Here is a 23,578-nt window from a genome sequence, read left to right on the forward strand (position 1 = left end):
GCCTTTTGTCTCCACCCCTTGCCTCTGTTTCTCAGTGTTGTCCTCATCCTCAGGGACATTTCTCTCTCCATGACTCCCCAAGATGGCTCTGGGCAGCTCTAGACTCATGTGATCCTTAGATCTCAGTGTGTCAGAGGAACAGGGAGCTTCACAAAACCCCTGTGGAGTCTTTGAGTGGCCTCTCTCAGGTCACATGTTATTCCTGAAACCATCACCGTGGCCAAGTGGATGGAGCAGAGTATGGCTAGGCCTGGCTCACCTGCCGCACCTAGAGCTCAGTTTAGGGGTAAAGACAACCGCAGGTTGGCCATATGAAGTTAGGAGGATTCCTCCCCAAAAGAAGGGATGACAGACAAAAATGCCTATGTCTGTGACAATCTGAATTCATTTTTATTTCAAGCTGTTATTTCCAATATTCCAAGGACTTTGCTAGCATTTTATATGAACTATCTTATTTAATCCTTTTGATAAACTATGTAGTAGGTATTATTATTCTCATTTTCAGATACAGAAACCAAGGCTTCGAGGCTAAGTAACTCACCCAAAGTTGTGTAATGAGAAGTGGCATAGCTGAGATTCAAACAGAAGTCTGTCTCATTTGAGAGCTAGAGGGTCTTCACGACTTCACTAGCTCACCGTCTTTTTTTCTTGTAGGTTCAAAGATTTTAAAATTTAAACCGTTTTTGTGCATGTATCACCTTCTCCTCTGTCCCTGATTTGACCCCTACCTCCTGAAAGTCTTTCCATTTTAGGATTATTAAATCATTGAATAGCAGAACTGGAAGGCACCTTACAAACATCTACCCAGCCGCTCCTTTCCACAGAAGGAGGGGAGATCTTCTGTGGAACCTCCAGGGAGCTCCTTATTGTGGACTTCTGAGTGTTTGAATGCTGCCAAATCTGGAAACAGACAAATCAACTCATTTTCCTGATGCCCAGACTTGAGTAGCCATTCCGTTGAATAACCTGAATCCCCTACATAGAAGGCCTTCAGTAAACACTTATTTGACAATCAAACTAGCTTTTGGCTACAGGATTATTGAAATCATTAACATTATCCATCTTTCAGGAAAAAAAAAAACAAAACCTAAAACTTTTAAGGAACAGGCTGCTTTAAAAAAAAATCTTTGTGGATCACAAAGTCAGTAGCAGGAAAAACCTTAAGAGTAAAATGACAGTTACTGTATTCTCCTATTCTGTGAATTGTGTGAAGATTAGGGAAAATCAATGAATTATCTTACCTCTGATACTGTACAAAGTGCATAGGGCCAAGTGCTATGGCTCACGCCTGTAGTCCCAGCACCCTGGGAGGCCGAAGCAGGCAGATCATTTGAACTTAGGAGTTCAAGTCCAGCCTGGGCAACATAATGAAACCCTGTCTCTACAAAAAATGTATATAAAAAAAAAATTAGCCGGGCATTCCTGTAGTCCCAGTTTCTTGGGAGGCAGAGGTGGGAGGATCACTTGGGTCCAGAGGGTCAAGGCTGCAGTGAGCTGTGACTGTGCCACTGCGCTGCAGCTTGGGTAATAGAGTGAGACCCTGTCTCAAATAGATGAATGAATGAATGAATGAATGAATGAATGAATGAATACATCTGTGGTTTTATGATTATTGCAAAAACACTAGATAGCCAAGGAATGAAGTCAGATGTTTGTGGTCTGGAACAAGCTGTGTTGATGTGCAGTAGCACTTCAGTCCTTGAAGATGTTGCCGTCTGTTTTCTTGATGTCGGGACAGTGCTGAATTGTGTGTGTTGGGTGGTACTCAGGGAGGCTGAGTACTGTGGCAGGAGCAAGGACCCATACCTGTGACTACTCAGACAGAAGATCCAGCTCTCTCAGCAGGCAGAAAAATGCCTCTACTGTTATTTCCCCAAGTAACCAGGTACCTAACTACTTTCAGAAAATTTTAAAAATCTATATAAATGGCAGCAATGGAGATGAGAAGCAGATGTCCAGTTATGTCTTCTGAGGTGTTTTTGTAAACTCCTCTTTCCCTCTTGCTACGAGAAATTGGTGGTCTGTTGGTGGCCTTTTAAAATGAGAGTGAGAACAGAGTTGAGAATAATGGAGGAAAATCAGGGAGATAGATACAGACATACAGACATGAAATCTTCTAATCATGAGCCAGGCCCAGGGTCCAGTGACTGCTGGAAGAGGTCTACTTCTGTCTCTCATTCAATCCAGCTCAGGTGGAGCTGTCAGCAAGAGACATGGTAGAAGCTGGGAACAGCAAAGATAAATGCTCTTTGAGTCTTACTAATGTGATGTCTCAAGCCCCAGGAAAAACCAGACACAGACAAACTATACAGCCTAGACACTACACATTCTTAAGTTAATCAGGCCGGCTAACCAGACACTGTGGAGAACTGGGCTGCTTATCTTTACGGCTGTATAAGAAATAAGGAATCTTTAGCAGTTGCCTGATTCTAAAGTTGGAGTAAATGAAAGGCAACAAAAGGGTGATTCAAAACACATGTCAAAAACCAAGCCAAATGTGGGTGGGTGGTGAGGGCAGATTTCTTAGAGGTTCTAGACCATGATAGACAAAGAGAAGACTGCCCTTCCCCAGAGAACATATCTTAAGCATAATTTTCTTTTCTTTTTTCTTCTTTTTTCAGACGGAGTCTCGCTCTGTCCCCCAGGCTGGAGTGCAGTGGCACGATCTCGGCTCACTGCAAGCTCTGCCTCCTGGGTTCATGACATTCTCTTGCCTCAGCCTCCCAAGTAGCTGGGACTACAGGTGCCCCCCACAACGCCTGGCTAATTTTTTGTATTTTTAGTAGAGATGGGGTTTCACCGTATTAGCCAGGATGGTCTCGGTCTCCTAACCTCGTGATCCGCTCGCCTTGACCTCCCAAAGTGCTGGGATTACAGGCGTGAGCCACTGCACCTGGCCACGTGTAATTTTCTATGACATAAATGTATGTATCGGGTTCTCTTAGAGGACTTGATGCTTGCTAGTATTGAGTAAAAAGGTTTGACACCTTTACTATAAGCAAAGGAGGTTTGCTTTGACCACTAACAAAATGTAATTGCAAGCTACTCTTTCTTTTGTTTACAGTTTATTACATAAATAATACATAAGTTTGTTCACACTGTAAAGGAATCTAAATAATGCAGACAAAGCTCAAGGCCTTTTTATTCCCTCATTCAAATACCAGTCCTTTTTCTAAATAATAAGTGTATCAATGAGGTATACTTTTTTCTAGAATTTTCTCCTTACTCTTTTTGGTATGTACTAGAAAGATATAATTTTGTTTTTTAAGTTTAAAAAATATATTTATTGTTCCTGCCAGGCATGGTGGCCTGCAATCTCAGCACTTTGGTAGGCCAAGGTGGGGGGATTACTTGAGTCCAGGAGTTCAAGACCAGCCTGGGCAACATAATGAGACCCTATCTATACAAAAAATTTTTTAAAAAATTAGCTGGGCATAGTGGTGTGTGCCCGCAGTCTCAGCTACTCAGGAGGCTGAGGTGGAAGGATCACTGGAGCCTGGGAGGTCAAGACTGCAGTGAGCTGAGATCTTACCACTGCACTCCAGCCTGGGTGACAGAGCAATACCCTGTCTCAAAAAAAAAATACATATATATACACACACACACACACACACATACACGTATATATGTGTATATATATACATATATATGTATATATGTGTATATATATACATATATACGTATATATGTGCATATATGTGTATATATACATATGTGTGTGTATATACACATATATGTGTATATATACATATGTGTGTGTATATACACATATATGTGTATATATAGAGAGGGAGGGAGTATATGTTTATAGAGTGTGTGTGCGCGTGTATTTCTTAAACTTGTTTTTCCCTCACATAATAATATGTCTTAGAGTATTTCCACAGCAGCATATATATATATCTCTTTGTTTTTCATAGCATAAAGAAATATGAAATATGAAAGCCCCATTGCTCACGAAACTATTTTCTGAGAAAGGTTGACTGGCAAGCCACTCTTCTGTTGCCACATTCTCAGTGTGAAATCGTTTCCTCCATCATATTGAGATCCTGTGTTCTACTTAGATAAGTTCCAAACTCTCTGGGTTCTGCATTTTGCAAAAGAGAGCTGTTAAGAATATTCAGTGTTTCCTTCCAAATTGCCTCATCTCTTTCATCTTTTTTTTGAGATGGAGTCTCGCTCTGTTGCCCAGGCTGGAGTGCAATGATGTGATCTCGGCTCACTGCAACCTCCGTCGCCTGGGTTCAAGCGATTCTCCTGCCTCAGCCCCCCGAGTAGCTGGGATTACAGGTGTGTGCCACCATGCCTGGCTACTTTTTGTACTTTTAGTAGAGACGGGGTTTCACCATATTGGTCAGGCTGGTCTTGAACTCCTGACCTCATTATCTGCCCGCCTCAGCCTCCCAAAATACCGGGATTACAGGCGTGAGCCACCGCACTCGGCCCTCTTTTATCTTTTATTTCAGGGGTAGAACCTCTCCTTTTTTTATGGCTTCTGGTAGCATTGGTTAATATCTTACTACTCAACATGTGGTACACGGACCAGCAGCACAGCCGTCACCTGGAAGCATGTAGAAATGCAGACTCTCAAGCCCTCTGAATGAGAATCTGCGTTTTAGCAAGAATCCCAGGTGATTTGTGTTTAAGTTACAGATGCGTGGGTTAATATATGTTGTGACTCAAAATCACAAGATTATATATATCTTTTTTCTAGGGGTGAGGAGGTAGAGCTGCACACTTACCTCTGATAGTAGCTCTCTTTATTGATCTTCCCTTAACTAATGTGCTGAACTAAATGACATTGTCCACTCCACCCTGTAACATATACTCATCAATAACCTTAGCTGAATGCTCACAGCCAGCTAAAAACTCTCTAGACTGAACAGGTGCATACATATGGATTAGCTGCATTTAATGTTTGCCAACTATCAGCTGTGTTTGCTCCAAACCTATTTAAATCAATTGTGCATGTTAATATAATTAAACAATCTTGAATAAACTGATGAAATAGGAATAAGGTAGTTATTTCTAAGATTAATGCTTTGGAAAGACAAGAAGATGAAATGAAACATGCTCTCAAGAAAAATATGGATAATACATCTATAAAATTAGGATAATACAGCTATAGAACATTGGCAAAGCTGTAAAAATGTAGAAGGAATCTGTGTTCAGATTTTTTTACATATGTTTCAGTTTTTATTCCACATTAAGGAAATTGAAATTAGAAATGGAAAATTATATTTTATATGTATGGCTACAACAAAGAGGTTGGAAAGCTATAAACCCATGCTTTTAAATATTTTAAAAGAAAAAAATAAATATTTTAAAAGACCTTGGTCCTACATGAAAAGATTATAAATGGATACATTATTTTATGTTTGAATTCAAATAAGATTGTTTTATTTTATTTTATAATAAAACATTTCTTTTTAACAGTTTACCTTTTTAGCCAGATTTTTAATTAACCAACTCCTTGTCCTAATGATATCAGCTAATATAAACATATATAGAAGAATTCTACTGTATAGCTTCATTTCTAAAGAGCCAAGCAAAGTAGAAGCAGGAATTTTATACCTTAATGGACTCTGGCTTTACTGTTGTTGTTTTTTGTTTTTGATAGATAGGAACCCGAGGCTCAGAAAAATGAAATGTCTTGCTTTAGATAAAAATGTGGTTCTCAAATTGTGGTCCCCAGACCAGCCACGTCAGCATCACCTGAGAGCTTGCTAGAACTAACAGCCCCAGACCTACTGAATCAGAATCACTAGAAGTGGGACCCAGGTGTCCGTATCTTAGAAGCCCTGCAGGTGATTCATGAGTTCAGCTAAAGTTTGAGGATCATTGACTTAGATCACATCCTAAAGACAGCACCTGGAGAACCCATTGCTCCATGACACTCTCTGGTTCATTTATCCCACACTTTCTCCAAACCTGAGAGTTCTTTTAATCAGAAATTCTGTAGCTCCATAATTTAAACAATGGCTGCAACAAAAGAATCTTAGGGGAATAAAGACTGTTTCTAACGTACGTAAGGTAGAAAGATAATCTCCAAACTGTCCCTGAAAATGGATTATTCTAATGCCCTAATTGACAAATAAACTTCCTGTTAATGGAGTTGTAGCTGTTGGGTCTCGGCTGCTGCTGACTACCATCTATGTATTGAGGGCTGATTGTGGGGGAGAAATCCTAAGCTAAGTGTTTTACACATTTTCTCATTTTATAAGTAGGTTATTATACTCATTTTCCAGAGGAAAGAACTGAAGCTTAGCATAATTAAGTAACTTGCCTAAAGGTGCAGAGATAACAGACTGTGGAGCTAGGATGTGAGTCCTGGGCGGCTGTATTCCAAAGCCTATTCTTGTAAGCACTACATTTTATTATCTGCTCATTTGGAGAAGTTAGGGCTACTTTTTTAAAAACACAGATACACAAATATGAACCAAGTTTCTGGAACTTATATTTTTCCCCAGTGACTATCAAAGTTCAGTCAATGACTAGAGAATAGAAACTAGAATCACTGGTGTAGAAACTATGCCTAGACAATACAAATTGAAAATGTTTCTTTATGTCAATACAGACTCCTGTTCTCCACCCTACCTGCACATTAATCAATGGACCTCCTTGAAAAATATACTGATACCCAAGCCTCAGCCTTAAGCCAATTAAATTTAAATCTCATGGGGTGGGCTGTGAGTACTTGTTTTTTGCTGTTTTTAAAAATTTTAACAGCTCTTAAAATAACAGGTTATTCTAAGGTGTAGCCAGGGTTCAGAATGGGTTGAGATATGAACATACAGGTTTAGATAATTCAGGCCCAGAAATGGGTTTTAATGGGTTTTGATGAGTTTTTCCACATAGCCTAAGTTATTGGGCAAAGATGCTGGTAGCCTGTTATCAGGCAAGAATGCTAGCCATTCATTGAACAGTTGCAATGCCCCAGGAGTGTGGCATAACATAACTATACCCTCAAATATCTGCCGTATTTTAGATTACCATTACAGGGATAAAAGATACATTTTTCAGGAATCCTAAATATAAAATTTGGTATTTAAAAATGCCCCGTTTAAGGCCGGGCGCAGGGGCTCACACCTGTAATCTCAGCACTTTGGGAGGCCAAGGCAGGCAGATCACCTCAGGTCAGGGGTTCGAGACCAGCCTGGACAACATGGTAAAACCCCATCTCTACCAGAAAACACAAAAATTAGCCAAGTGTGGTGACGTGCACCTGTAGTCCCAGCTATGGGGGGAGGCTGAGGTGGAAGGATTGCTTGAAGCTGGGGGCAGAGGTTACAGTGAACGAGATTACCCCACTGCACTCCAGCCTGGATGACAAAGTGAGACCCTGTTTCAAAAAAAAAAAACAAAACCAAAATGCCCTGTTTACCCATAACTGAGTTGGAACGATAGTACAACTTTGCTTGATGGAAAAAAAAAAAAAAAAAGAAGAAGAAGAAAGAAACAACTCTGGAAAATACCTAGGTAAACTTCATTTCCTGGAATAGGAAGGAGATGTTTTATAAAATCTTGGCTCTTTCTTTTCAACCATCCTGCTGTTTTCTTTGTTTAAGAGAATCAAAGTGTGTTTTATAAACACACCAATCTAAACTAAAAGACAATAGATGGAAAGAGTTTATTTTTGCTGGCTTTGCAAAAGGAAATATTTGGCCAATTAATAAAAAGTATTCATCCCTGATTTACTTTCCTCGTTCTCCTGCCTGTTAAACTAGGCAGAAGTAACCACGTGTCTTGCTTTATGTAGTAAGATTTCTGAAACAGTTGAGTGTGACTTGAATTATTTTTTAAGTTTGTAGGAGTCTCCTGCTATACTTCTCTAAAGCAGGCGTTGATTTGGCCCCCCAGGGGACATATTTAATTGTCACAACTAGAGGAGGGAGCTTACTACTGGCATCTAGTGGGTCAAGGCCAGATATGCTATAAGCACCCTATAAGGTACAAGACAGCCCCACAGCAAAGAATTATCCATCCCCAAATGTCCGTAGTGCCAAGGTTGAGTAACCCTGGTCTAAAGTTATTACTTTTTATCTGTTACAAATTTAGATTTTTTTTCTGTATTTTTCTTGCTTAGAGCCCTTCTATAAATCACTCTTGTATAAAATAATAACAATTAAATTACTAGCCATGTTCCACCAGAGTGAGCCCAGGTATTCTCTGCCTGGAAGGCTGGGCCTGTAGAACATTTCAAATTTGTATTTAAAGCATTTTAATGCCTCATAGATGGTACTAATGGCAATGGAAGTTTGACAGTTATAGTGGAGATCTGAGCTTCTGAAGACTTCAAGGGCCAAAAAGAGAAACACCCTCATGTTGACCCGAAAGAATAAAGATTAAGGAGGCTTGGCTGCTTTTTCCTGGATTGCTTAAATAGTACAATGTATTTCCAATTGATTCAGCATAATTTTCATTCTCCAAGCTTAACACTTTTATAGATGTGTCGCTCCTCTTTTTAATACCCTTCTTAACTGGAGCATAAAATAAAAATTAACATGAAAGTAAAACTTAAATTATCTCACTATACTTATTTTTCCAAGAATCATGATTCTTCCTACAACTAGGCATGGTTGGTTGGAACTAAAATGGGGCTTTGGGAAAGTATCTGAGTGTGCATGTGTGTGTTAGAATGTATGTGCGTGTGCCTGTGTGTGCGTGTTACACCTTTGTGCTTGACGTCTAAAGTGCCCACCTATGGGCTTACCTGCTCAGCATCACTCTTCTAGGAAATGACTCCCACCCACCAACTTCGTTATAACTGGTGTGGTGTCTGTGATTTGTAGTCTTTCCAATCCACCTCAATTGTTTTGCCCAGGGATAGGCACTGAACCCAAGTGGGAACAACCAGAGTTCTTTCTCCAGGGTTTTCAAACTCATGACCAAAAGGGAGTCGCGACTCACTTGGCAAGGTCTACACAGACGTGCTGCAGCCACCTGTCGTTCCCACCGTGTAGAGGATGCCAGTTGGCTGCAGGACAGCAGAATGCAGCCAGAAAAGGTTGGTGAGGCAGGACGACCTGCATATCCCTGGCAACCCCTGCCCTTCTCCCAGCGCCTGCTTGGGCTCTTCTTGGCTTCTGGGGGACACTCCCCAGATCCTGCTGACTTCTCTCTCTACTTAAATCAGTTATAGTTAAGTTTCTGTGACGTGCGACTGAGACCGTCATGACAGCAGCGTCCTTACCTGAAGAGGGATTCCTCCAGCTTCTCAAACACAGCCATCTCCAAACAAAGTAAAACCACAAACCCCAGAGTGTATCTGTTTTCAGGAGGGGGTTTCTGGTAATTAGCTTAGATTGCAACAAATGGTACACACAGACTGCCGGCTCTGCATGTGTGCTCCAAGATGGGGGTTTACCCTATTATATTCCAATTTAAGAATGTCATAAAGTTTATCAGTGAGCAAATGGAAACGAGCAAGAACACATAGATGGGTGGTGAAAGGTGTGTGCCTTGATGGATAGATTTTTTTTTAGACTTCAAAAAAATTAATTACTTTCATTGGGTTGATAGCAAAGGGGGCACAATCATATTCCCCACTTAAGCTTGGCGATGGTTGGGTATTTTTAGCAAATGAGTTGTCAGCAGAAAGGCTTCATTAGACTCATCAGGGTATCTGCCCATGAAGAACGAATCCCAAACTGTACTGACAGTTTCCTTGAGCCAAAATGATGAAGCACCTCTGACAAGAGCCATATTGTGCTCCCCATGTGAGGAGTGTGAGGAACAAAAGAGACAGTTTGATCTTCATTTGGTCAGGTTAATATTGACACAGCTTAGAAAAATCAGAAGGGTGTGCAGTGCACACGTGCAGCAAGTGCTCTGGAGACTTGCCTGGTGGTTTCCATAAATCAGAAAGGGGAACCCAGAGAGGAAAGGAGGTTTCCTGCTTTCTTGAAACAGGATTCAAACTAGATGATTTATTTTTACAAAGGAAAATAAATAAAGCTGTCAGTGTTCAGGCTCATGGCTCAAAACAAGCCAACAGGGACTTTTTTTTTTTAAATCTATACATAATTATAGAAATCCTTCATTATTTTTTTTTTATCTGGGATCTAGAGTGTAGCCCAGGTTCTACCATTTCAAAAATAGAGCATGGCTAATGAGCGGGATTTCATTACATGTGTGTTCTGAATTATTCGTTCCCATACAGAAATTTTTATAAACATACAGAAACAAAAAGGGGCCCTTAAAGGAAACAGCAGTCTAGTCCTTTCCTTGCCAAGCACATAAGTCCATACAATAGAGGAACGTTTTCCTGAATATGGGTCTGTCCTTAAATAAAATGTAAATTAGGCTGTTAGTTAATGAGGTGATGACTTGCTTGTCTTTAACTGGTTGTGAAACTCCGCCATCCAAGTATTCAATCTATTATTAACTGCTTGTAAGAGTGCCTGGGACCACTCTTACTCCAGGCCCAACTCTCTGTCCGTGTAACAGCAGTGCTTCTTTATGGAAGATAAGATGGGATGGAAAAAGATGGGAAAGAATTTTAACTCCCTTATTTGAGGTGTGCCTGAAATCAGCCCACTTCATTTCAAGAAGTTCTTTTCGTGTGTGTCTGTGTGACAGGGTCTCGCTCTGTCACCCAGGTTGGAGTGCAGTGGTGGTATCTCAGCTCACTGCAACCTCTACCCCCAGGCTCAAGCAATCCTCCCATCCCAGCCTCCCCAGTAGCTGGGACCACAGGCATGCACCTCCATGCATGCCTTCTTTTTTTTTTTTTTTTTTTTTGTATTTTTAGTAGAGACAGGTCTCACCATATTGCCTAAGCTGGTCTCGACCTTCTGAGCTCAAGTGATCTGCCCGCCTCAGCCTCCCAAAGTGCTGGGATTACAAGCATGAACCACTGCACCCAACCTGATTTCAAGGAGTTCTTAACGTGTGCTTTCAAATGAACTATCTCCCAAACACTTTCTCTCTCCCTTGATTAATGATATGCTTATAGGAGGTAATAAATATTTATTCCATGACAAGAAAGCAGTGATTTTCAGTTTTCAATAAACATGTTATCTCCCCCTCTATTCTTGAATTCTTCAACTCAAATGAGGGCCTTACAAGAGCTTTTGCTTGAAGGACTCTTCGTTTTTCCTTTCATATTTACGTCGTGCTTAACCTAAATCAAAGCATTTGTAGATGGATGACATTATCATTGCCTTTGACAGTTGTACTTTAATGAGAGGACTTTGCTTTTATAGTCTTCTTCTGTTAAGAAACTCACGAAGTCAGGAAAAAAACAAAACAAAAACAAAAAAACAAAACAAAGCCCCTTTAACCTCTCTACTCCCCTCTGGTATTCTAATTTCTAGTTTCTCTGAGTTTTTGAACATAAGTCAGCTTATATTGGGAGCATCTTTAGGTAATAAGATTTGTACATACTGAGCCGGGCGCGGTGGTTCACACCTGTAATCCCAGCACTTTGGGAGGCCGAGGCGGGTGGATCACGAGGTCAGGAGATTGAGACCATCCTGGCTAACACAGTGAAACCCCCGTCTCTACTAAAAATACAAAAAATTAGCCAGGCATGGTGGCGGGCACCTGTAGTCCCAGCTACTCAGGAGGCTGGGGCAGGAGAATGGCGTGAACCCAGGAGGCAGAGCTTGCAGTGAGCCAAGATTGCACCACTGCACCCCAGCCTGGGCGACAGAACGAGACTCCATCTCAAAAAAAAAAAAAAAAAGATTTGTACATACTGAATGGTAAATCAGGCTTCTTCCATTGCTTGTGTGTCTAAGTTACCAGAGCAAGAAAATCTGTGTGAGGATACTTCTGGATAACCAGTGATTATCTGGATAACCTGTTTTCCCACCCATTCCCTGTGTACACTTGCATGCCCAGCTTTTCAAAAGTACATATTACTGCAAGAATATCACAACATTCTTCTTTATAGAAGCTTTGGGGTTTTTCAATTTTAGGCTCTTACATATAGTTCACAGTCACCCTACAGTTCTGTTTTATAGAGCAGATGAATAACTGGACATTTCTCACAAAGCATGGTAATGTTCGATCTTCAAAAGATGTAAGCAGCACGTTATTGTTAGCAATTGTCAAAATCAAGGATGTTGCTTGCTTGTGTATGGTGACCAAATTGAAGTAAATGGAGTAGTTAAAAACTATTTTTATTAAAAACTGAATCAATAATATCTTTGGTGAGGAGGGATATTCTCATTTAAGCATAACACAGGGGTGAAAACATGGGCTCTGAAGTCAGACTAACCTGGGTTTAAGTTCCATTTGTCTATGTGACATCAGTTACTTAACCTTCCAAAGCCTCCATTTTCTCAATGCAAAAGAGAGACAATGTTACCTATATTACAGGGGCATCTTAAAGTTTAGATGAAATGATGCAAAGTACTTAACAGAGCACTTAATGCAGAGGCAATACTTAATTGTCAGGCAATGTACTATTGACTTAAATGAAAATTATATTGGCATTTATTGGCATTTATATGTGTTACATATTCATGTACATATTGTAGTAGTTTTAATTAAGGCAATGTACTATTGACTTAAATGAAAATTATATTGGCATTTATATGTGTTACATATTCATGTACATATTGTAGTAGTTTTAATTTTCACAAAATATTTTCATAAAAGGGCTCTCTTTTTAGCTATAAAGAATGATAATATGTACTGTCTGACTTTCTTTTCAAAATATGATGTCTTATATAGTTTTAATAGACCCAGTGAGTTTTTACTACTATGATGCCTTGGCTGCCTCATAAAAACAAGAACAATAGAGTGTAGGCTGGGCGTGGTGGCTCACACCTATAATTCTAGCACTTTGGGAGGCCGAGATGGGAGGATCACTTGAGGTCAGGAGTTCAAGACAAGCCTGACCAACATGGTGAAACACTGTCTCTACTAAAAATACAAAAAAAAAAAAAAAAAGATTGCAGGGTATGGTGGCACACACCTGTAGTCCCAGCTACTTGGGAGACTGAGGCATGAGAATCGTTTGAACCTGGGAGGTAGAGGTTGCAGTGAGCTGAGATCACACCACTGCACTCCAGCCTGGGCAATGAAGAGAGACTCTGTCTCAAAAATAAAAAAGAACAACAGAGTGTAAATAAATGACATCTGGAAAAAACATGGAAAATATCTGCTTACCATTTAAAGAGTGTACGAAAAACAGAATAAATAAAATCTCTTAATTTATGCATTTGGTGTTCTCATAAATCATTTTCCTGTCAAAATTATCAGACTTTATTATTGCTGAATGTTTTAAATATTATAATGGAATTTGGTTGCATAAATCATAATGCTTTCAAGTTAGAACATTTGTGTACATACCTCAGCATTTTTCTTATATTTTGATTTAAAAAAAATAGCCCTCATTCTAGAAATAAATCCATGCAGACTATAAATGTCAAACTGCACTCTTAAATTTCAGTAACTCAGCAATCCAGGCTGGCCACTGTGCTTGCAAGGTAGTTAGCAACTGTCACAGTGTGTTTGTAAGACTCACTGTTCTCAAAATTGCAACCGTACACCGGTGTTTTAATCTTGGTAATTTTTTTTTTTTTTTTTTTTTTTTTTTTTTTGAGATGGAGTCTCGCTCTGTCGCCCGGGCGGGAGTGCAGTGGCCGGATCTCGGCTCACTGCAAGCTCCGCCTCCCGGGTTCACGCCATTCTCCTGCCTCAGCCTCCCGTGTAGCTGGGACTACAGGCGCCCGCCACTTCGCCCGGCTATTTTTTTGTATTTTTTAGTAGAGACGGGGTTTCACCGTGTTAGCCAGGATGGTCTTGATCTCCTGACCTCGTGATCTGCCCGTCTCGGCCTCCCAAAGTGCTGGGATTACAGGCTTGAGCCACCGCGCCCGGCCGGTAATTATTTTTATCTACAAGCATTTTACCTACAAGTGACACCTATTCACTTGATTTTTTTCCATTTCCTGCAAAAAAAAAAAAAAAAAAAGATTCAGATATAGCAAATCTGGGAATTGCTTGTCCCTGACAGAAAGTAATTTATTCTTAATAAAAGTCGTACTCAATATATTTCATCTGTAATTTGTGAGGAAGACAGCACTATGATAGGTACAGTCCAGAATGCTTGACCTATGTGGGAAGTATTAGCATTAGGAGTAAAATTCACTTGGCCCTTGGAGGTGAAGATTCATTTGACCCTTGGAGGTGAAACGGTGGAAATGATGAAAAAGACTATTCATTGTGATTTAGCTGAAGGAAAAATCACTCTACATTTTGTTAATGCTTTAAAAGCTGTTGTTTGTATAGTGACAAACATAAGCTCATTCACTGAGTCTAACTTGGAATTAAGGATAGAAACTTTCATAATGAGATCAACACTGACTTATCAGTAGATTTTATACCTTACATCATTTTTAAATGACTTTGCTTCATATTTAACTTTGCACAACTTCCTCCATCATCTCACATCTAAGAATTTTACATGTAAATCACTTAAATGACTTAAAGATGTGTGTGATTATTATTTGAAAGTGCACATATATTATAGAGAACATAAGGCAAAAATTGTCATAACTAGTCCCCACAGACAGAATCTTGGAAAAGTCCTTTCTATGAATCAGATTAATCCCATAAATCCTGAGAATGACCTAAAAATTTAAAAAAAAAATAAAAAAAAAACAGTAAAGGAAAGAGACTTAATGTTTATTGTCTACTATATGTCAGGAAATTGACCAGTCTTTTATATATGATTTTAATTCTCACAACAGTCCTATGAGATGAGTGTTTACAGATGAGGAAACTAAGGCTCACGAAAATGAAGTAACTGACTTGAGTCACCCAGCTAGTGAGTGGCAGAGCGAGGGTTAACCTCATGTTTGGCTGACTCATAGGTCTTTACTACCTTGGTGTGAACTCCCTAAAATAATGAAGAGACAAAATAAGGTTTCAGAATAGCAATTTGGCTAAATTATAACAACTTTTATATCATTGAATCTTAATGTCCTTTGTATGTTAGAATCCAATACATATTATTTGAATACATTTAGAAATGACATTCTACTTTTATATGATTATAAAAATTATCTTCCACTTAACACTGTATCATGAGTGTTTTCCTGTGTCATTAAGTCTTCTTTGATAGCATAACTTTTAATAGCAGTTTAACAGTGCTTTGTGTGACTGTTCTATGATTTACTTAACCATTACTTAACCATAATCTACTGTTGGACATTTAGATTGTTTGTAAGTTTTAGTTATTAAAGTAATAATCCAGTGAATAGCTTTGTCCACAAATCTTTGTGTACATATATGATTATTTCATTAGGATATATTTCTAGGCTGGGCATGGTGGCTTATGCCTGTAATTGTAATCCCAGCACTTTGGGAGGCCAAGGTGGGAGGATCATTTGAGGCCAGGAGTTCAAGACCAGCCTGGGCAACATAGTGAAACCCTGTCTTTACAAAAAATAAAATCATTAGCTGGGCATGGTGGTGCATGTCTGTATTCCCAGCTACTTGGGAGGCTGAGATGGGAGGATTGCTTGAGCCTAGGAGGTTAAGCCTGCAGTGAGTCACGATTGTAACATTACACTGTAGTTTGGGTGACAGAGTAAGACCCCATCTCTAAAAAAAAAAAAGAACATATGTATATATTTGTTTTAAATCTTTTTTTTTTTTTTTTTAGAGATGAGTCCTCACTATGTTGCCCAGGCTGGTCTCAAACTCCTAAGTTAAGCAGATTCTTCTGCCCTGGCCTCCCAAAGTGCTAGGATTACAGATGTGAGCCACCATGCTTGGCCTAAAAAATAGAATATATTTCTAAAAAAAAAGTTTGATAGTGCCCATTTGGAAATAATTACCAATAATAAGAAAAGAAGAAAATGTTTTTATTAAAGGATTTCTTTGATTAATGAGTTCAGATTTATTATCCATTTGTATTCCAGTTGTGAATTGCCTTTCATGTTCTGTAACAGTTTTTCCATTGGTATGTATCCTTTTTTCATTGATTTATATTAACTCTCATTCTTGAGGACATTAAACCTTTTCCTCCTAGCTAAAAAAAAAAAGTAAATAATAATAATTACATTGGGAACTTTTAGTGGGCTTTAAGCAGGAGAGTGTCATTATTCAATTTATATTTTTAAAAGCTGCCTCTTGGGGAAGGGGTGGAAACAAAATAAAATAAAAGCTGCCCCTTGATGCTCTGTGGAGACTTCATTACTGAGAGACCAGCTGTGATGCTGCTGCTAAAGTTCCAGCAAGAGATGATGGCGGCTGTGGCTAGGACAGCAATGGAGATGAAGAGATATTAGAGAAGTGCTTAGACTACAGATATATTTTAAAGGCAATGTTAATAGGATTTGCTGGTGAATTACATGACAGAAGAGGAAATTAGCAATCGAGGGTAATTCCTAGATGTTGGGTTCGAGTAACTGGGTAGATGATGGTGCCTTTTAATAGAACAGACACAACTGGGGAGGCAGTGGGCCATATTTTACTTGAGATGCTTATTAAACAGCTACATGCAGATCTCATGTGCTTGTAGATTCTGTCATCAGTGGCAGACAAATGGTTTTAAAGCCATGTGGCTGGATTAGATCATCAAGGAGAAAGTGGAAAGAGAGAAGAGAAAGGGGACAGGAAACAAAGTTGGGTGTGAATATGTGGAGGCTTAATAAGGAAGAGCAACCAGCAAAGGTGACTGAAGGGGAGTTCATGAATCAGGAGAAAAACAAGGTTGTGTGGTGTCAGGAAGGTGAAGGAATTAAGTGTTTCAAAACAGAGGGAGGGTCAATCTCGTGGAATACCGCCGAGAATCAAGTAGGGTAAGAAATGGAATGTGATTTTTGGATTTGGCAACCTCGGAGTGCTTGGTACTTTTGAGAAGAGAATTTCAGTGAAATGATGGAGCCAGATCCCCCACAGGGGGATTGAGAAAACAGTAGCAGGTGAGCCTGTGTGAGTCATGTAAGAAGAGGGTTTCTGTCTTTCAAGGAATATCCACTCAAATGTTTACAAGACATTCTTTACATCACTTTTATTTCATGCGATGCACTGAAGCTACCAGCAGACAGCATAAAAACTGCCTTTTTCTGAGCAATGAAAAACCTAAAATATGCTATTGTGAGAATGAAAGGCTTCACTGCATCTGCACCTTCAGCCGTGAATGGAGTAATCTATGGGGGGTCATCACTATCCCTATCTTGCTTTTTATATTAGTTCCGGTAAAGCTGTATTATTTCTGTTTTCCTCCCCTAGGTTATAATGAGCATCAACTTCTTTTAGGGTTCTTGGGACCTACACCTTAGCTTTTTGGCCAGGAAAGAACAAAAGCTTTTTCTCCCCATGTTTCCAGGCTTTCCCACTCATTCCCAAACTAGGAATTAACTCAGACAAGAAGACTCGTGACCTCCAAAAATGTTGAGTCATTGACTCTTCGGAACCACGAATGACAAAGGGCTGTGACAGGGAGCAATTGCCCTTCTTCCTAACTGTTGGCATTAGTTTGAGATTTTGCCAGCCAATTCCCAGTTGCAATGATTCATAAAGTAACTTCCTAAATTCCATGCAGCAATTATAGGCTGGGGTCACAGATGCAGGAGGTGTGTGTGGCTGGGGTGGGGGTGGTAAATTCAACGGGAAGTGCTTGTATTGTCTAAATCCTTAGCAAATTGAGTGGGAGATATATATGTATGCATGTATATAATTTTAATTTAAGTAGGGGGAAATATTTTGGAGACATTTGAGCAGATTAACAAATAGTATTTGTATACATGTAACTAAAACAGTAATTTATCAGGTAGAAGGCAGATGGGGGGAATAAAATGCCAACCTGTATATACAGTTGGGTTGTGCTGATGATGAAGTGCTGTTTATTCAGGGCCAGCCTAGCTTGTCGGCAACATAAGAGCCACTGCAGCACATGACTCCCTGCGTAGCTAGAAGACAATAATAAATTATCCCCTATGCAAACAGCACCGGCATAAAAGCAGATCAAACACACTCTGCCTCCTGGAATCCTGAACATTCTCACTCATTCCCTCGTTTAATTCTGTTTTAAACATGAAACTCTTGACATTATTCCAAAGCCAGTAAGATCGAATCTGGCTTGGAGAGCCGATGAGAATCTGTTTTAGGGTTATTGTAAAATGGATTTTGTTTCTCTAACTTGCCTAGGTGATTCACATCGTTTTTTGATTTATCAGAGCTTCATTTGGTCCTGTGGAATTTGGGGTCACCTAGAGGAAAACTGAGCTAGAGCACTTGAGGGACATGATGAAAATACAGTCTCTGCAGTCATAAAAAAGATGAGCTCATGTCCTTTGCATGGATGAAGCTGGAAGCCACCATCCTCAGCAAACTAACACAGGAACAGAAAACCAAACACTGCGTATTCTCGCTCATAAGTGGGAGTTGAACAATGAGAACACATGGACACAGGAAGGGGAACAGCACACACTGAGGCCTGTTGGGGGTTGCGGGGGCGAGGGGAAGGAACCTAGATGACAGGTCAATAGGTGCAGCAAACCACCATGGCACACATATACCTATGTAACGAACCTGCACATTCTGCATATGTATCCCAGAACTTAAAGTAAAATACAATTTTAAAAATAAAATAAAATAAAAAATAGACAACCTATACCATCTGAATAAAAAAGAAAAAGAAAATATAGTCTTGATCCAGTGCCCAACCTGCTAAATGAGAACCTGTAGCAAATTGGCCCAGAAATGCACACCATAAGGGGACTTTTATGAGGAGGTTGCCTTAGGAACAAAGAACTGGCAGTGTGAGTCAGTACAAGTCCTGTGACAGTGCTGAGAGAGTCCAAAGGACTGGTTTGTAGGAAAATATATCAACTAATAAATGCCTGTCTGGAGTAGTGCTTTTCAGATTGCAGCATGCATTCCAATCCCTAGGATTGTTGGAAAATGCAGATCCTGCTTCAGTAGGTCTAGGGTTTTGCCTGAGACTCTGCATTTCCGGCAAGATACCTGGTGTTGCCAGTGCTGCTGGACTTGAGTCCAGCGAGGTCCTAGAGCCATCAGTTTAACACAGAAGAATTAAAACAGTTTAGAGATCAGCCGGCATTTTTGAAAAGGAAACTTTCCACAAGTGTGGCTTTGAACAGTGTTGATTCTACTGATTCCTAATCTTATGCTCAGATACAAATAAATCCTGCCCCCTCTTGTTTCAGTAACCCAGCCAGGAGTGTAGTGAGAATTTTGTTTATGTAAAAATTTCTTAGAAATGTTGTAAAAATTTCTTAGAAATGTGTCTCTTCTTTCAAGGGTTTATAAATGTATTTGGAGGCCTTTATATACATAATGAAAAACATTTGGAAAGGAAAACGGTAAGGCTTACTGTGCTGAAGCCTTCAGTTACTGGAAATAAGATGCAGTTAGTTGTAGTCTCTTTTTATTTTTTTCAGGGCTGTATCTTTTTTTACAATTCATGGTGGCAACAAGTTTAGCACTGAGGTTCTTGATTCATCCTCAATGATGATTTGAAGTAATTTTATCTGTTGAACACACATTGTATATGAGTTTTGATTATTTTTAAAAATCTCCTTCTAAATATTTAAAGTCTATTTCTATTGTGAATGAATTAACTTTTTAAACATCTACTTAAAGATTGTGATTATGCCATTTGGAAAATACATAAAAAGCATGAAAGCTGACAGTACACACTTGGGAACACACACTTCCAAAAGCATATGTTCCAAACGCATATGACCTATTTGATCATAAATGTCATTACAATAGATCCTTGATGTTCATCAGCATGAGAATAGATCCCGAGACCTTCGCGATTCACATGTACAATTCCTTGCCACCAGAAAAGGGAAAGCGGCTTGGTAAGATGCCAGATAAGAGCGGCTGCCTTGGAGTAGGCGGCAAAGCCTCCTCGAAACATGGAAGCCAGTGATGGGCAGGGCCTGCCTGCCTGCCTACCTAGGGTCTTGTGTGCCCTCTTCAGAGCCCCACAGACCTTGAGATTAAACTCAGCAGAATTACAGTATGGGTATGATGGCTATTTGAAGTGGCTGGTACATAGTCTAAGCCACAAATACCCAATCCACGGGTTTCAAAGAACGACCAGATAGACGTTAATGTGGGCGTGGGGAAATCTGTAACTCTCTGCACTGCACCGTTCACTTCTTCACAGTGGCTGTCCTAGGAGATGTGTGTGGCACTTCCACTTTCTGTGGTGCACACTTCTGTGTTGTTTTAGTATCTTACCTGTGGCAGGCATAATTCTGATTGCTGTTATAATCAGAAAAAAATCAACAGAATTCTTTAAATCCCTTGAGTGCACATTGTGGTGTTTTTGTTGAGTGACACAATAGACTGTCAGTTGATGAATTATGCAGTGTGATCATATATGTGCTAGGATAGATATGTATGTGGACTATGATAGAAGATTATGGCTGATGGAGCACAGGTTGATTTTGTGTACCTGTCTCTCTAGTCGTCCAACAAACATTTCTTGAACAGCTAGTATATGCCAGGCATTATGTTAGGGGCTAGCATATGTTCTTCACTGTACTTCTTTAAGGAAGAGAGACACCCATGCAGACAAAGTGGCTCTCATTTTAGTTAATAAAACTGGAAGACAGATCAGCTGCAGTGGCTTACGCCTCTAAGCCCAGCACTTTGGGAGGACGAAGTGGGCGGATCAGTTGAGCCCAGGAGTTCGAGACCAGCCTGGGCAAAATGACAAAAGTTCATGCCTACAAAAAATACAATAAATTAGCTGGGCATGGTGATGCACACCTGTAGTCCCAGCTACTCGGGAGGCTGAGGTGGGAGGATCGCTTGAGCCTGGGAGGCGTAGGTTGCATTGAGCCGAGATCACACCACAGCACTCCAGCCTGGGTGACAGTGTGAGACCCTGTCTCAAAAATAAACAAACATATACATACATACAGTAAATAAAACTTGAAGCAGCCAGAGCACTTTTTGCAAATGATGTAAGCCACACCTGGGGATTCTGAGGTATTGGGATCCCTGTCTGTAATTATTCATTCCTCCACAGCTGCCACATAGAACAAGCAAATCTGACATCACAGCTCTTTCAAAAATCTCTCAGAATTCTACACTGGAATAAAGATCACCCAGTAAACTCAGCTATGTTCATTCATAGGAATTTCTCCTTGGAGTTAATAATAATCATTAGAAAAAAATTACAGGAAGAAATAATAATTTCCTCCTATTCTTCTTGTGATAAATTGTAACAATAGCAGACATTCCTATATAGACCCTATAAGCGATAAGAGGGAAAATAGGATTTGCAAATTAAGTATCTGAATAAATATATTAGAAAAGATGTTTAGGATATTTGTTCTTTGTCTAAACTATTCTTAATAATGGCAAAAACTCTTTTCTTACGTGGTTTGGGAAAACAAACAAGCAAAGTGTGTGTTAAGCCATAGCATGGAAGTTTCCACGCTTTCTCAAAGCAAACTGTATTTCACTTGCCTTAAATCATAAATGTCTGTCCTAAATACATCATAAGACTGGGCAAATTTGTGGCACAACTCCTCACAGCTGGGAAGTTTGACATTAATATCAAATTTCCTGTTGTTGTTTCAGAATTGTCTGTTTCACAGCAATATTACCAGTGACTTGAAAGCATTTACAGACAAGTTTGGTTTTGACGTCCTCATCCTGTTCGCCAGCTATCTGTCAGAGGAGCAGCAGCCGAGACGACAGATTGCTGTGTACTCAGAAAACGTAGAGCTGTGCAGTCAGGTGAGCCCCTCCTCTGACCCCGGCATGTTTCCCTGTGTCCTAACCTGCTGGCTCTCAGAACACACAGTGCAAGACAGAACAGATTGGTGGCTCATGAGCAATTAGCCCAAGAGATGGAGTCCTAGAGGTTTGAGTTTTGGAAATGTTGGGGGTATTTTGTACCTTTGGCCTTTTAAGAAAGCCCCAGAAGCATTTCTCTTCTTGACTGAATCCATGGTGCAAAACATTAGCTCTTTCTCACCCCCAAAAGAGCAAGTCCTCCTCTGGGTGCTCTTTTCTTCTAGGACTGCTCCCTAATCATAACTAACAAGGTTCAGCCCCTGTCCCAGGACCCATTTGGTGGCCAGTGTTTAAGACCTGGTGATCTGATGCTTTAATCAAACTTAGTTTGTCTCCAGGTACCAGAACTCTGACTAGGTAATCAATTATCCTCCAGGTTGATCGCTGAGTCTTTTAACCCAAGGCCTAGGAAATTTAAAAAAAATAAAAAAATAAAAAAAGAATTAGATAAAATTAATCAATATAGGCCATTGGATATACCAAGCCAGGTGTACTTAATAACTAATATGAGAACATACATGATTCATTGTAACAGGAGCCACATGGCCCCGCATGCTTCATCACTCATTTTTCCTCACTAGTAGATTCAATGCCTCATGAATCCACGAGTGGCTAGAGGCACAGTCTCTTCCCCTTTCTTTTCTACGTCCTCCTTTCTGTCCCCCAAGAGCTCCACTGTAGCTCTCTTGACACATGCCTGTGGGTACTCTCGGGCTCTCTCAAGTCCAAATGTGAGAGAACATCTCTTCTGACCTGCATCACCAGCCTATGGTTTTTTTCAACACTTTACTCTGCATTTGGTTTCAAAGGTAAATTTCATCTTTGGTCACTGGCTTCCCGGGGGTGGGATTTAGGCCTTGGAAGCCTACAATATGGCAGCTTTCAAATCACTTTTAGCAGTAGACCCCTTTTTCAAACCAATTTGAAAATTGGTTCATTGGAAACAGACAAAAGTAGAAGAGCAGATGAAGGAGTTAAAAGCCCTTGAGCTGACCCCAGTCCTCCTCTCTTCTCCCCACCCACCCTCCCCACCCTAGCAATAGCCAGAGGTGGATCCCTGGAATCTTAAGCAACAGAGTCCTGGCTCTGGCCTAGCGAGTCCCTCTTTGCCTGTGTGGTCACACCACTGGCTGAGTCAGCCTTTGCAGCAGACTGCCTGGGTGCAGAACTCAGGCTCCAGCACTTGTTAGCTGTGTGTTGCTGGACAAGTTATTTCATCTTCCTGTGTCTTCATTTCTTCATGGGTAAAATGGAAATAAAAAGAGTTCCTACCTTGTGGAATTACTGTGATGATTAAAAGAGATAACGATCATAAAACCCTTAGAATCATGCCTGGCACATGAAAGCACTCAATAAATGTTAATTAGTAGTAGTAGTATCTGTGTGAGCTCCATGGTGGTAGTGGTGGTGGTGATGATTATTATTATTATTAATTTTACCTCTACTAATCCTGTGGGGCCATTTCAAAGGCCCAGCACAACAAAATACTCCTGACATTCCCTAAAAATCAGAAAGCCGCCACCCAGTTCTGGCTTCACACTGACCGTCAGTGTCCCCTTGCCTCCCAGGCTGGCTTTGTCTGTTTTGGGCTCCATGCTTCCGTTACCTGGGGTGAAAGGGTCCGAGGGGTCCTGAGTGCTATTCAGAAAGGTCAGACTCTGGAGCATCTTTGTCTTTCCTACTCTCTCTTTTGGATTCTGAAGCTATCAGACGTTCAAGCAGCCCTGGCTGCCCCTCCCAAACAAGAGCCTGTCTCCTGATATTTTCCCCTTATTCCAACACTTTTCCTATAGTTGTCAGCAACATGCGTTATCTCTGCTTTTTT

The 23,578-nt window shown here is 40.2% G+C and overlaps 1 protein-coding gene across 14 annotated transcripts in view; it reads left to right on the plus strand.

Moving 5' to 3' along the window:
- Positions 1-23,578, plus strand: part of PRUNE2 (prune homolog 2 with BCH domain) — a 297,981-nt gene that overhangs the window by 180,747 nt on the left and 93,656 nt on the right. For all 14 annotated transcript variants that reach the window (XM_037998511.2, XM_073021511.1, XM_073021506.1 and 11 more), the window contains one exon: positions 21,535-21,693. In XM_037998511.2, the coding sequence (XP_037854439.2) occupies positions 21,535-21,693 (159 nt within the window). The remainder of the gene's footprint in view (positions 1-21,534; positions 21,694-23,578) is intronic.

Source organism: Chlorocebus sabaeus, chromosome 12 (assembly GCF_047675955.1).
Source record: "Chlorocebus sabaeus isolate Y175 chromosome 12, mChlSab1.0.hap1, whole genome shotgun sequence".
In the NCBI taxonomy this organism is placed as follows: domain Eukaryota; kingdom Metazoa; phylum Chordata; class Mammalia; order Primates; family Cercopithecidae; genus Chlorocebus; species Chlorocebus sabaeus.